The sequence below is a fragment of the Crassostrea angulata genome, chromosome 4, assembly GCF_025612915.1.
Source record: "Crassostrea angulata isolate pt1a10 chromosome 4, ASM2561291v2, whole genome shotgun sequence".
NCBI lineage: Eukaryota > Metazoa > Mollusca > Bivalvia > Ostreida > Ostreidae > Magallana > Magallana angulata.
In genome coordinates this window covers 23,839,996-23,853,438 of record NC_069114.1, presented here as the reverse complement: position 1 = coordinate 23,853,438, position 13,443 = coordinate 23,839,996, and the positions used below count along the sequence as shown (strand labels likewise).

At 33.6% G+C, this 13,443-nt stretch overlaps 1 protein-coding gene across 3 annotated transcripts in view; it reads right to left on the bottom strand.

Moving 5' to 3' along the window:
* The window catches only part of LOC128181545 (misshapen-like kinase 1), a 73,032-nt gene that overhangs the window by 18,194 nt on the left and 41,395 nt on the right, over nt 1–13,443 (bottom strand). For all 3 annotated transcript variants that reach the window (XM_052849983.1, XM_052849985.1, XM_052849984.1), the window contains one exon: nt 12,704–12,804. In XM_052849983.1, the coding sequence (XP_052705943.1) occupies nt 12,704–12,804 (101 nt within the window). The remainder of the gene's footprint in view (nt 1–12,703; nt 12,805–13,443) is intronic.

Below are 13,443 nucleotides of genomic sequence, written 5' to 3'. Positions count from 1 at the left end.
TCTCATTAAGGAGTCAGCCTGCAGTCAGCTACAGACTAAGAAAACAAGAAGGATCTCATCAATGAGAAAACAACAGCCTCCATTTAACATCAGACTCTGGTCAATCTTGTGGTCATTAGGACCGTCTGATTGGAGCTGGAGGATGGGGAAATCCATCACCTCACTGGCATTGAGGGGGATCTGACATGCTTCTAGAGATTAGAGATATTGACAGAGAACTTCTATACCCACTAATGAGATCTTTATAGTTAATAGACCATTATGAGATGCTTGGAATAGTCAAAATTATCAAAGTCTTCAAACAAACAGGAAATCCATATCCTGTCATTGAATTGTCATAAAATAAAAACTACTTTCTAAAAAGCATTTTAGAGCACGACATCAATATGAATAGTGACTGCATATTTTACAAAAACCATGAAAAAGTAATCAATAAAAGCTATAGAGCTTAAGCTTGAAGGTGGGTAGAGTTAAGACTGGTACCATTTATATGCCCATTACACAGAGTTTGGATATATATTAGCTGGGAAAACTTTTTCATCCTCCATTTTTTGAAAAATTCAGCTTAAAAGCTGTCCTCCATTAAAATGTATCAATTTGTGAAAACCATAACAAATAAATCATGACATACCTCAACCAAAATGTAGTAATATTTATCCACGATCCGATAAAACTGAAAATCCTCATCCTCTTCATCAGCCATCATAACCATGTTGGAAGAGAATGTTTTCTCGCTTCCCAAGGACTCAATCAAAAATACCAAGTCTGATTGATTATTGTGTAATTAATAGAGTACTGGGCCGGAACAGAGAGGAGACCAGTCAATATGCTACAGTAATAATACAGAGCTGTTCTCAGGAATGTACTCTCATTGCAATTCTCCCACCTTTATCAATATACTGTCAGCACTAGACCGCTGTAATGAATGGGGACTTTATTACACTGGATTGGTCACATTTCCCCATGTAGTGTTATTAAACCAACTAAATTGGTTTTCTATAATTTTTTGTTTACAATCACCTGACTCTCAGTTGTTTCCAGAGTGGCTACGCAATACAAGTTCACAAAACTGAATTTCTCCAAGATTTTCCTCTTGAAATATATCCTTGAATTTATTGAAATCCATTCATTTTCAGCAGGAAAAATCAACTTCAGTGGGAAAAAGCCAAATAAAAATATTTTTTTGACACAGCCAAGTCCTTGATTTGATTCAGTAAAATCAAACAACAAATAGAAAACAAACTCACTGACAAGCAGTACCTCTTGCAAGCTTCCGAGCAAGCCTTTAAAGTCACAAGGTACCACTTCACACAAAATTCAATCAACACAAAACTCCAGTGAGCTGGTAAAAGAAAATTTGGGTGTTTAGCTACTCATGTGTAACATTAATGTGCGCGTGGCTGGCAGTCGCGTACTACAAATTCCCATACAATTTCCACACAGAACTTTTTTTATATTTCACTTCCCTGACAATCCATTGACTGCAGGCTCTTTCGTGCAGCATGAGGGAATTCCTCAGCACTGACATCCCTCGTGAGACAGCTGCTTTCTCTAGTTATCTCTCCCACTGTAGTCCTTACAGTTATTGATGATTTACCTACTTTATAATTCTGATCCGGACAATCAATTGCCTGGACAGACTCTCTTTTTTCTATTGAACAATGTCATTTAATATCAAACCGGTAATATACACATCTGTTGGATCACACTCGTGTTGATGTTATTTTTTACCCGAGTAAAGTTTAATCTCCCATTATGAATCAGCAGATCCATTGACACACTGACTGAGGGATACACAGCCACATAATTAAAAGCAGAGAGTTTAATCTACTGACAAGAACCAATCTCTGGCAGAGTTTTAATGCTGTGGTCAATGTCCCCACAGATCAATACTCAAGGACTCTGCTTTCTCTGGGAAGATTGGTCATTTCTCTTCTATCTGATCACTTACATCCGATAAACTAGGAGGTGATATCAAGTTAATGGATACAGATTTGACCTTGGGGAAGGCTTCCAATGTCACGGGGACCACCAACCAGAGTTGAAGATTAAGAAACGACAAGTTATTGATCTTAGAAAAAAAGGAACAACCTTTCTCACAGTGCCTATCCACTTACACAATCTGCTTTGTCTCTTTCATGAATGTTTACTTGAAAATTAAAAGTTGAAAACAAGATAGTTATCAGTTTCCCTCCAAAAGGAGGTTCTCACAAAGAGTAGCAGAATGCAAGTTCACCTTGCAGGTGTACAATTCAAATAACAGGTGAGAAATTAATTGCCACAAAGGCCCTCTGTTCAGGCTCTGGAGATAATTATAATAAACAGACCCCCCTCTCTGCCTCTCTGTATTAGAGACCTGGGATGATGCAGGGGTGAGTGTATGCCACACAGCTTATTATCTCAATGGTTAGTGGCTCCTAGCATCAGGTGTTTGCTTCACTGGACAACAGTAGCCAATCATTTCCCTTCTTTAAGTCACAAGTGTCCAAATCTTGTCTACCTGCAGCAGCTGAGACAATGTGCCTATAAATGATGTACCCATTCACTCTATTTTCTAATCCAAGGGTCTTCATATCATGACAGGTAATGCCCCTAAAAACAGTCATCATTACGTTAATTCTAATAGCAGTTTGGAATCATCCTGCCATTCTGTCTGCTTAATAATTAAGCAGGTTCCTGTTGTACTTTGGAGCTTTATTCAGAGTTGTCCAGATTCCTTAGCCCTGTTGAATTCTTTCATATGATTTATCTCATATTTTTCATAAACTCCTAGTTCTTTCTTGGGTGGTTTATAGTTACTTATGGTCTTTTTGCTTTTGAACTTTCTATAAACAATGCCACCATTTAACAAAGATTTAAATTCTTTGATTTATCTGAAATTTTGGACATACCAATAAATATACAATACTCACATCAAACAATTAAACGTGAAAGATGAATCAAAAATTTATCATAGAAGCTACAGTTTCTTTGATGTTCCCTCTAAGTCATAATTGGGATATTTATATACAGTCATCATTACTGCCTTGTCAGTGTCCATTCCTAGCACATTTAAGGGCCGGTACACACGATAAGGCTTGCCTTACAAGTCTTTAAACTTAAGTTCTTGCCTTGCCGTGTGTACCACCTTAATATACGTTTTGGCAAGCCTTACAAGTCAAACTTACGAATAGAGCACTGCTCTATTTCCTAATACAAGACTTAGCTGACCTTTGTATCATAGCCAATGAAAATCATTTACCCTAATGTCAATCAATCTATATCAAACCGTACATGTGGGTGGATTTGAGTGACCACATGCTATGTGAGCAGTTAAAAGACTTCATAACTTTGCAAAGCACTGCTGATCTATCCGAACAAATTTTTTTAAAGTGCTAGGGTCTTCTAGGCACAATTCATGCAGCAGCGAATTGTGTGCACCGTGCACAGCTCTTCTTTGAACCCAAAGACTTGTCCATATCTGTCTGTGTACCCTTTTCCTCTTTTTAATTAGTTTAACTGCCGTAGCCAATAAAACAAATACTGCTACAGTTATGATATCTTCCTCCAGTTTTGTAATGTTTAGGAAAAAAAAAACCCAAAACATGTGGGAATTATGGAAATGATGTTTTGAATCATATAAGGTTTGCCATAGCGTGTGGACACTACAGATATAAGGTCCGCAAAACGTAAGTTTTAGACTTGTAAGGCAGGCCTTATCGTGTGTACCAGTCCTAATATGAATACAAATGCAATGTCCTTTCATCAATCACAGAACACTAACTTAACTGACAACTGTACAAATTTACTTTGGGACACCTTGAAGTGATCAAGACAACAGTCTATGGTAACACCTGGTTACCATGCCAACACAAACAGGTGGCTCAAGTTCAGGAGGTCAGATGCTCTAATTATCCTATAATTCTGTGTAAACTCTAAAGGTATCTATTTTCAGTGTTAACTGAGGTTTGATGAACAAACAAAATACATTCCAATTTAGAAACAGTTCAGATTAGCCACCTTAGCTAAAATCTCTAAGAATCAGCAGAAGTAAATTTATACTTATTTTTGTTACCTTTTCCTCATATTATACGCATTAAAGAGGCATTTACATTTTGTTTAAAAGTAAGTTCATAATTCATAAAACTGTTGAAGATTTAAAAAAAGAAATAAATAATTAGACAATATTTCAAGTAAAAAAATTTACATAAATTTCCTCATGTACACTCTCCTTACAGATCAATCAAATTTCATTATTGTCTCTCTTTGAATATTCCTTTGATGCTCGTGTATTTGAAATTCATGGGTAAGTGGAAGGACAAAGCCAAGCACACCAACGGGATCGAAACCAGGATACTTTAGCTGAGATTAATCAGATTTTCCTTGACAAATCGTTGAGACCTGACCCTAGATGGACCCACCCTCATCACTTAGCCAAGGCCTACTGGGCTGTGGATTGCTGAGGGTATAATAGCACCTTTGTACCCTTCACATATCCATTTCATTATCCTGTCTCCTAGTTTTTCAGCAATCTTGTAATAGTTCTAAAGTGATAAGCAAACATTCAATATAACATGAAATAACAGATCGATGGCACAATTACTAATGTACTGCTCAAAATCTTGTTTATATTTGTCTTTTGACTAGGATAAAGCGTTCAGATTAAGAAAAAGCCCCTTTTCTGAGTTTCAAAAGCAAAAATAATAAGAACACAAAAAAAAAAATAATGATGAAGCAAGATGTACAAGATGTCTTATGTCGGCTGCATTAACCGGCAGCTAAGAAAGTTTACTACAGACCAAATTAGAGCTGATGACAACACAGAAAAATCTGGGGCAATCTGGTCCCACCTGTCACCAAGGTCACCAGAAATCCAGAGGGACCCCAACAATGAAATTCAAACTTTATATCTCTATTGCTCATGCAATCTCCCCCTTTGTGCAACATACACATGTAAATCAGTGAATTTACTTTTCTAGAATTTTTACTGAATCCATGCTATGACCAGCAGCTCTCACACAGATTAATTTGCTGCAACAACGTAATTCTCAATGGGAATACTAAACGAAGATAGATTTTTATAATTTCCTAATTAGTGGAGTAAGTTGGAAATTGTTTTAAACAGACTATCCTTCTATGCTTGTGCACAAAGACCCATGAAGCAACACAGTGGACTGCATTAATGCCCCCCCCCCCCCCCCCAATAAAAAAAGAAGAAAGATTTTTCTGGTTAGGATAGAGACAGCTTTAATGTAAATCTGCCTCCATTTGATTATCAGTAAAATTCAGTGGAGCAGAAAAAAAGGCTGCACCAGATGCTGAGGACAGGCATTGTAATCTAACTATAATAAACAAATGCCTGTTGTATATTAGTGGATGCTGCTTTTATTGGTGTATGATGAATTTTCACATTTCCTGCAAGCATCCCGACATAACAAAGATTCTGGGCAAGTTCTCTGACACTCTGTTTATAATTTCTCAACATGCCATAAAGAACTTATTCTCATTTTTTGTAAGTCTTCACACCATACATCAATTAGTCATGGATAAATTTCAAGTAAACTTATGATAAATTTAGAGTCAATGCTTAATATACACTCTTTTTTCATTCTTATTCTTTTTATAAAGAACTAATGGCCTAGCTCTAAAATGAAAGTATCAACTTTACTCTGTAACTAGGTGTACCAAATAATTTTTAAAATTTTTTTTCAAGAAAAACATTGAGAGCAATATTCCTGAACATATATTCAGAATGTTGTCAATCTTTTCTTGATAAATTGAACTTAATCAACATTGCAATTTTGCAGTTATCAAGCCAAAGGATAAAAATTATCTCATTTGTGACATAACAAGAAAGCTTATTCAAAAAATTTTTATCAAAGGATATAAAAGTACTGTGAATTCAGTGTACAGAGAATGTAAAAATTTAATTTGCTCATTATGCTAGGTTCATTTTTTCAATTCCAATCAAGAATTGTATTTTCAAATTGTCATTTTAAATCAAGTTCTATCCATCAACTCTTACAACTTTGCTACAATTTGCTTTGTGACCATGAATGAAACATACTTTGCATGGCCAATATTCACTGAATAATTCAAATTGGCAGCAAGAAAAAAAATGATAAAACATTTCCCCTACATCAGAAGCAAAAATGGTAGCTGCATCTTGTTTAAAGTGTGTATGAACTCAATTGAAGATTTTAGCATGCAGATTTATATTATTAAGTCCCACAGTTAAAACTGTTGTGGAATGAATTATGATCAATTTCAGCTGGCATTTAGTGATGCAGTGAGGAGGAACTAAATGAGGCAAGAGATGACTCAATAGAGATTCACTCAATGAAAACGGAGCTCCATTTAGACTTGTGCTTTCCCCTCCCCTCATTACCCACAGGCCTCAACTCTTTGATCTCATTCAACAACAAAACAGCAGCAACTGCAACAACTTCTACGGCTGCTAACCAAGAAGTATTTTCTTGTATTTTTGAGATCAATGCAAGCACTTATTCTTGATAAATGGTAATGTTTATATTAAGGGATGAAAAATTCTAGCAGTATCAAAATAAACCATGATATAAAACAATACTCTAAAAACAATTTACACAGAGTTAAATCCACAAATATCAAGTAACATAATTCAAATTCTTGTGGCCCTGAAATGTTATAAATCTGCTTCCAATTTTAAAGCTTTAGCAGTGCTTTTTTTAACATTGTGATTTTAAGTTAGGGACATATTTTTTCTGTAAGCTTAAAAACCTAACCAGAGTCCTGTTTATTTTATATTTGTTACATCTCTGAGTTCTCACATCTACATTTTGACAACCAATTGAGACTCATGGACTTTAAATAAGCTATAGAAGGCATAAATTTTCTCTGGTAATGATACTTATTTGCAAAATCCTGCATCCATAAATAAATTTTCTGCTGATTTTTGAAAAGAAAAAAAATCATTTTAAAAATTGAATGTAAAGTGCTTAAATTGATTTAAACGATTTTCATTCAAATATCCAGTATTAAAACCAGTATTAAAAGTTATCTAGTGTAGAATATACATGCCCCCCCCCCCCCCCCCCCCCCCACGAAAAATAAAGGAAAACAACAAAAAAGAGAGGCCTCAGAAATGGAAAAAAATTGTCAGAAAATATAGCCAATTATCTTGACATGAAAGCTTTTCTTAGGACCCTTTTGATTTTTTAAAGTTCACATCTTGGCATGAAACAGAAAACAGCTTGAAGAAGGAATAAGCTGTATTATTTATTGACCAGAGGGACCATTTCTCAGCTATTGACAAGTTTTCTTAACAAACCATCTTTGAAATAAAAAAAATTTCCTTGAGAGATTCCACATCTTGTGATTGATGATAAAGGTCCCTATACTTGGAAAGACTGCTCCAATTCCCTACTCAAGAGGGCAGCCAGGCCTCCAAAAAAGAAAATCCATATCCGAAGACATTAAAATTATCTGACAGGGTATAGTAACAGTCAATTATTCATGTTGTTCCTGAGAACAAATTCCTCAGCTTATGCAGTCAGCTGAAACTACATGTCAACGATAACAGTAAATATCACTATCATTCAGAAACATTATCCTCCTTCTTTAAAATATTACTAATGTTACCTATCAATTGCTGAATGATCAGTTTGATTGATATCAAGTGTATATATACTGCATCTTTTATGTATAAAAATTACAAAAGAAAATCTGAATTATTCAGATTTTTTATTTGTAGATGGATTTCACGATGGTATATAGCTGGATGACCAGCAAAGCCATCCCCTTCCACAACAAACTTCAAAATTTCTGATTTCACACAAGACCTAGTGTTAAGTTCAACAATGCCATCCTTTGTCTGTAGAAACCCATTGCAAAATTATTGACCTTACTGTCATCAGGTGCAGAACAGGTGTAAATCGACCTCCGATGACAAAAGATTCAAAATTCAAAACAAGGAGGTCACAGCTTTTAAATCTATTGCTGCCTATAATCTATTAATTTCTGTCCACAGAAAGTGTGCATGCTTATCTAGTGACTCCCGGCACTATGTGGTGAGAGTTTTGTGTCTCGTTTTACATTGACTTAAAAAGATCACAGCATATATATACAGAGTGGTAATAAACACTATCCATGAATCACTTTAAGTTGCCATGACTAAAACACATCATGGACAACCAACATTAACTATCCGCAACAAACTAATATTGTTTTTGAAATCTGATTATTTTTAACGTAAAAGACTTCAATTACATAAAAAGAAAAAGAAAAGTACATCCAGGTGTGTCATAAGTTACGACGATACTGCACGATATCCCAAATGAAGGTAGTAGTATTCCTTACTGCTGTGACATACAAATTACGTAGATTACTCCTCCATAGAGAAACACAGTGGATGAAGAGTCTTGAATTGACTTCCTCTTTACATAAACCTTTTTTCTTGTAGGCACAATTGTTTAGTATTTCTTGCCTGTATTTGAGCTATAGAATATAGATTAACAATGCTGATACTTTTTCAATGAAAATGTTATTGGTATGAATTTAACCGATTGATGAATATGGAGGGAAGTGGGGGAGATGGCTTTACCACAAGGACTGCACAGATGTTGATGTGAAACATCAGGACTGTATAGTTGCCAACACCAAGAAAAAAAACTGTGGAATATTATGACTGCATGGGCGCTGACACTAAAATTTATGACTGCATAGATTATTAATTCTCCTTGAGTTGACAGTATTATGAATTTGTGCTTTATTCCTGTAATATTGCTATATTCCTGTGATCCCCTCTAATCCTGTGTCCAGCTGGGCAAGGAAACATAGGTGAAGCTACACAGAGACCCCCACCCAAGTGTTGACTTGAGCTCCAGGATTTTACCTTCCTAGTATTGACTTTATATTAATTGATAAAATCTCCAGACAAATGGGGGTTATGCTGGAGATTAGAGGGGAGGTGTATGACACATCTTCCCATCTTGACAGGAACTGCAGGTGTCCCTGCACCAGGGTGAGAAAAGGCCCTTACTAAATACAAACAAAACTGGTTCAAAAGTTGTTCAGCAATTTTTATTCATTAATTGTGTTATCACAGATGTTTGTAGAAATAAACTATCTTCTAGAATAGGGATTTGTATAAGAAATAAAATCCTTATATACATATAGAACACTGACTGACCAAACCTTCCAAAGGGATCAATTATCTATTGTGACTTCCTTTAAGATTCCTGCCGGCTCAATTAAAGTTGATATGTGTATACCCTTTCCCAATGAATAAACATCTTAAATAAGAGGCCCACAGACTGAAGTGATCCAGACTTAAGTGGTCACCTAAGTACCATAGCTTTACTTCAATATACATGTGTTACCCATCCATCCCCAAGGCCAGAAAGAAGTCATTTCCAAAGGGCAAATAGAATAGAGAAAAATAGGTAATCAAAGATTACAAAGCTCTCCGAGATGAGGCATCATCTTTAAGATCAACTTTTTAAATAACAAAAAATCATAGTTATTGATCTTTTATTTAAATATTGTTTATCAAAGTGTGGTTTACCACAATATTGTATAATATATGTTACAAATATTGTATCAAATTATATGTAAATTTCATACTGTATTGTATGACACAATATCATTCAATAAATTAACATATAATACAATATTGTATCATGATATGATATTGTATAATTTGACATTTTATAGTATAATTTCATATATAGTCTGTCCCAAGATATTTATGCTGCATATTTGAACGGTTTTTAATAAAAATACACATACCTGTGACCGAAGTGCAATTAAAATCGATGAAAGGGAAAATTCCCAAGATAACTTCATTCACACATTATCATTTTTCCCTCGTAAAAATTCACAGGAACGAGAACAGATTTCCTACGGAGATTTATAATGGGGAATGTTGACATCTTTTCTTCATTCGGAAATACTCGGGACACCTCGCGCAATTTTTCAACGTTATCATCCGGGCGTCTTCATCTCCTTGGCAATGGAAAAACCTCGTAGACTTCTTATTTTTAGCCGTGTACTGATACCCGACAAGCTAGAGGAACGTTTCAAAGGAGAAATCTTGGGATTTTTTCATACTATTGAATGAACATCGCCTGAACCAAGAGGTATTTATAAATATTGAATAATTTAAGAAAATATGCGGCAAAAATATCTTGGGACAGACTATAGTATTATATTATCATCATAGTATCATATTATATAATATGATTTGTACTTATATATATAATATTATAGTGTATCATTTGATATGATATTGTACTGACTGTAACATGATGAAATATTATATCATGTAATATAATATTGTCATACATATTGTAATATATGATATTGTATCATATGGTTAAATATTATATCATAAAACATTGCATCACATCATATTATACAATATCATTTGATATAACTTTATAGATACAATACCATATAATATTAATCATCTAATACAAGATTATATCATATGATACAATATCATATTATAAGATATTAAACAACTTAACATGATACAATATCATATAATTCAAAATCATAGGAATAGGAATCATATATATAATATACAGTAAAACTCGTTTAAATTAGTAAAATTCTTATAAAATCTTTGCAAAATTTTACGGTTATTACAAATTCCGATATTATAACGAATTTATGGATATAGCGAACAGATTTTGAGTCCCGTAGAGGTGAATATTTATGAAATTTTAACACTTTTTTAATGAATTTCTTTACAAATTAAAATGTTCACACTACCATTAAACACAATAGTTTGAATGAATTTATTTTCATATAAATTTTTCAATTTATAATCTGATTATTAAAGGTATCAAAGTAAAAATGAATTTTTATTTTAAGCCTCAATTAGCAAAAATCATAGTCTGGTGAAAGAAAACATGTATATAGTGAATTCGGTATAGTTGTCATTACGGATTCATTATACGAATTCAAATATAACGAAATAAATCCATTGGTCCCTAGGACTTCATTAAAACCGAGTTTTACTGTATCCACAATCACTTTTATCACGCAAATTTGAGTGAGGAAGGACAAGGTTGCTTAGCATTTTTGATAGTGTAGATTAGGCTCTGTATCTGAAGCTACACTTATGTTTCAAATTCAAAGTTACATGAACCACAAAAGTTAGTCAGGACAGCATTTTTTCTAACATTTAAACCTGCATTTAACCACTCTAAAAATTTACACATGAACCATCATCGAGATAATTGAGATCAAGTTCTGTATCTGAAGCATTTGTACATCCATAATTAATATCATATTGACTGTTTTGAAAAGTATGACTAGGTATGAACAGAATTTACTTAATTTCGTAACCAAGACCCTAACATAGTTTGAGTTATTCTGAAATCTTAAACCTCCCTACTCTCCGTATCTGAAGCTACCTCTGTGATTCATTTACATAGTTAAATCAGCTAGGCAAGTTTGAATATGTAAATACTATCATTTACATAAATATATGACCTGCTCTAAAACCCTTAATGTCCTCCTGCATCCGAAACCTGTTGCTCAGGTTCATCATCCACACCTGTGGAGTTCATCACTAACACAAGATATTATCTATCTATATTTGGTAAATATTGAACCAAGATGACACTTGCTCCAAAAACTTTTATCAGCTTCAAAAACCCTTAATGGGGCATGGATACGCTTTCTATTCTATTTTTCTAATTAGTTTTTAAATTCTATTTTTATTATTAACAATACTTTAGAAATGCATTTCTGATGATCAAATAAAATTTGAGAGTCATTCGTCGAGTTATAAGCAAGATACAGGGCTCACAATTCTTTGTCATGTAAACAAAGCTAATGCCCTGTTTTTGTTTACATAGGTTCAATAGACCAGTAAAAAATTCTTTTTCCAGCTTATCTGTCCATTTTTTATTCATTTTAAACATAGATAAACAGTTTTTAACGTTAAACACATTCGTTTTAGATAAAAAACTGAAATTTTTACTTCAATTTCAAAATGTAAACGACCACTTTGTTTACATAGCAAAGACTTTCAAGCTCTGTAACTCGCTTATAACTCAACAAATGACACTCAAAGTTCTGTTGCCTATTTAAAATTCCTTTTAAAGCATTGTAAATATTAAAATCAGAAAAATAATTTTTGCCCAAAATCGTGACCATGCCCCTTTAACCTTATACAGCATTTGAAACCTATTGCTCAGATTCAGCATTCAAGCCCGTTATGTGCATCAGTAATATAAGATGCACCATCCATGCAAGTTTGGTGACGTTAAAACCAGTAATAACATAGATGTAGTCATCAAAAGCACCTGCTCCAAAATCCTCAACCTCCTCCATCTGAAATATATTGGTCCAAATTCAGCATCCAAAATTTAACCAGGTCCGGGCTTTGACACTGGGGGTATAGCATAAGCTCCCCAGAATTCTGTCTCAGTGAGCTAAAAATTGACACTCCAACTCAACTTAATACATCTCTTCTGTTTGTAATATCGAGACACACTGTAGTACTGACTCTTTTCTTCAGAAGACCTCAGAACGTGCATTCCTCTTATATTAAAACATTTAAATCTAAATTCCAACCACATGGCTATGAACTTGAACCTGTTCACGTGTACATTCCAATATAAAATAAATGCATCTAATAAAATTTGATTTATCATCAATTTTGAAATGATTATGTCAGCATCTGAAACCCCAGTTCCTACAAACATGTCCAATAAATCAACAAATCACTTACCCGTCTGACGACCAGTGTTCCGTCATCATTGTCACGGTTACGAGAGTTTTCACTTATGTTGTTGCCTGGACTTTGGTTTGAGTGTGAAGAGGAAGAAATTTCTGCAGACAAATATATCTTGATAAGTTATTCATTAAAATATTTTAGACACATATTGATTAATGGACACAACAATCTACTTAAAACAGAGATAATAACAGATTACAAAGCTCACCGAGACGATCAGGCATCAACTTTATGAGACCACATTTATCATATTATATGAAAATCATAGTTAATGTTCTTGGATATTCATGGATACAGTAGTGTGGTTTGACACAATATCATATATCATATGCTAAAAGTAGTTTGATAATTAAATGGTAATTTCATACAGTATTATGATACAATATTAATCAATACAGCTATATAAAATACGATATTGCATTCTATGATACTATACAATATTGTATCATAGAATATATCAAATGATACAGTATAATAGTGTAATATATAATGAAACAATATGATATTGTTGTAAATGACACTGTAACAATTTATGATATTGTATCTTAAAATATGACATGGTATTGTATTGTGTAATAAATTATTGTATTTTATTACACAGTACAATATCATATTTAAATATCATATAGTATCAAATGATATAACATCACACAATACATCACAATATTGAAACAAATGATATTTTATTGTAAAATATAATATCATATTATAAATAATTATTTAGTTTCATTTGG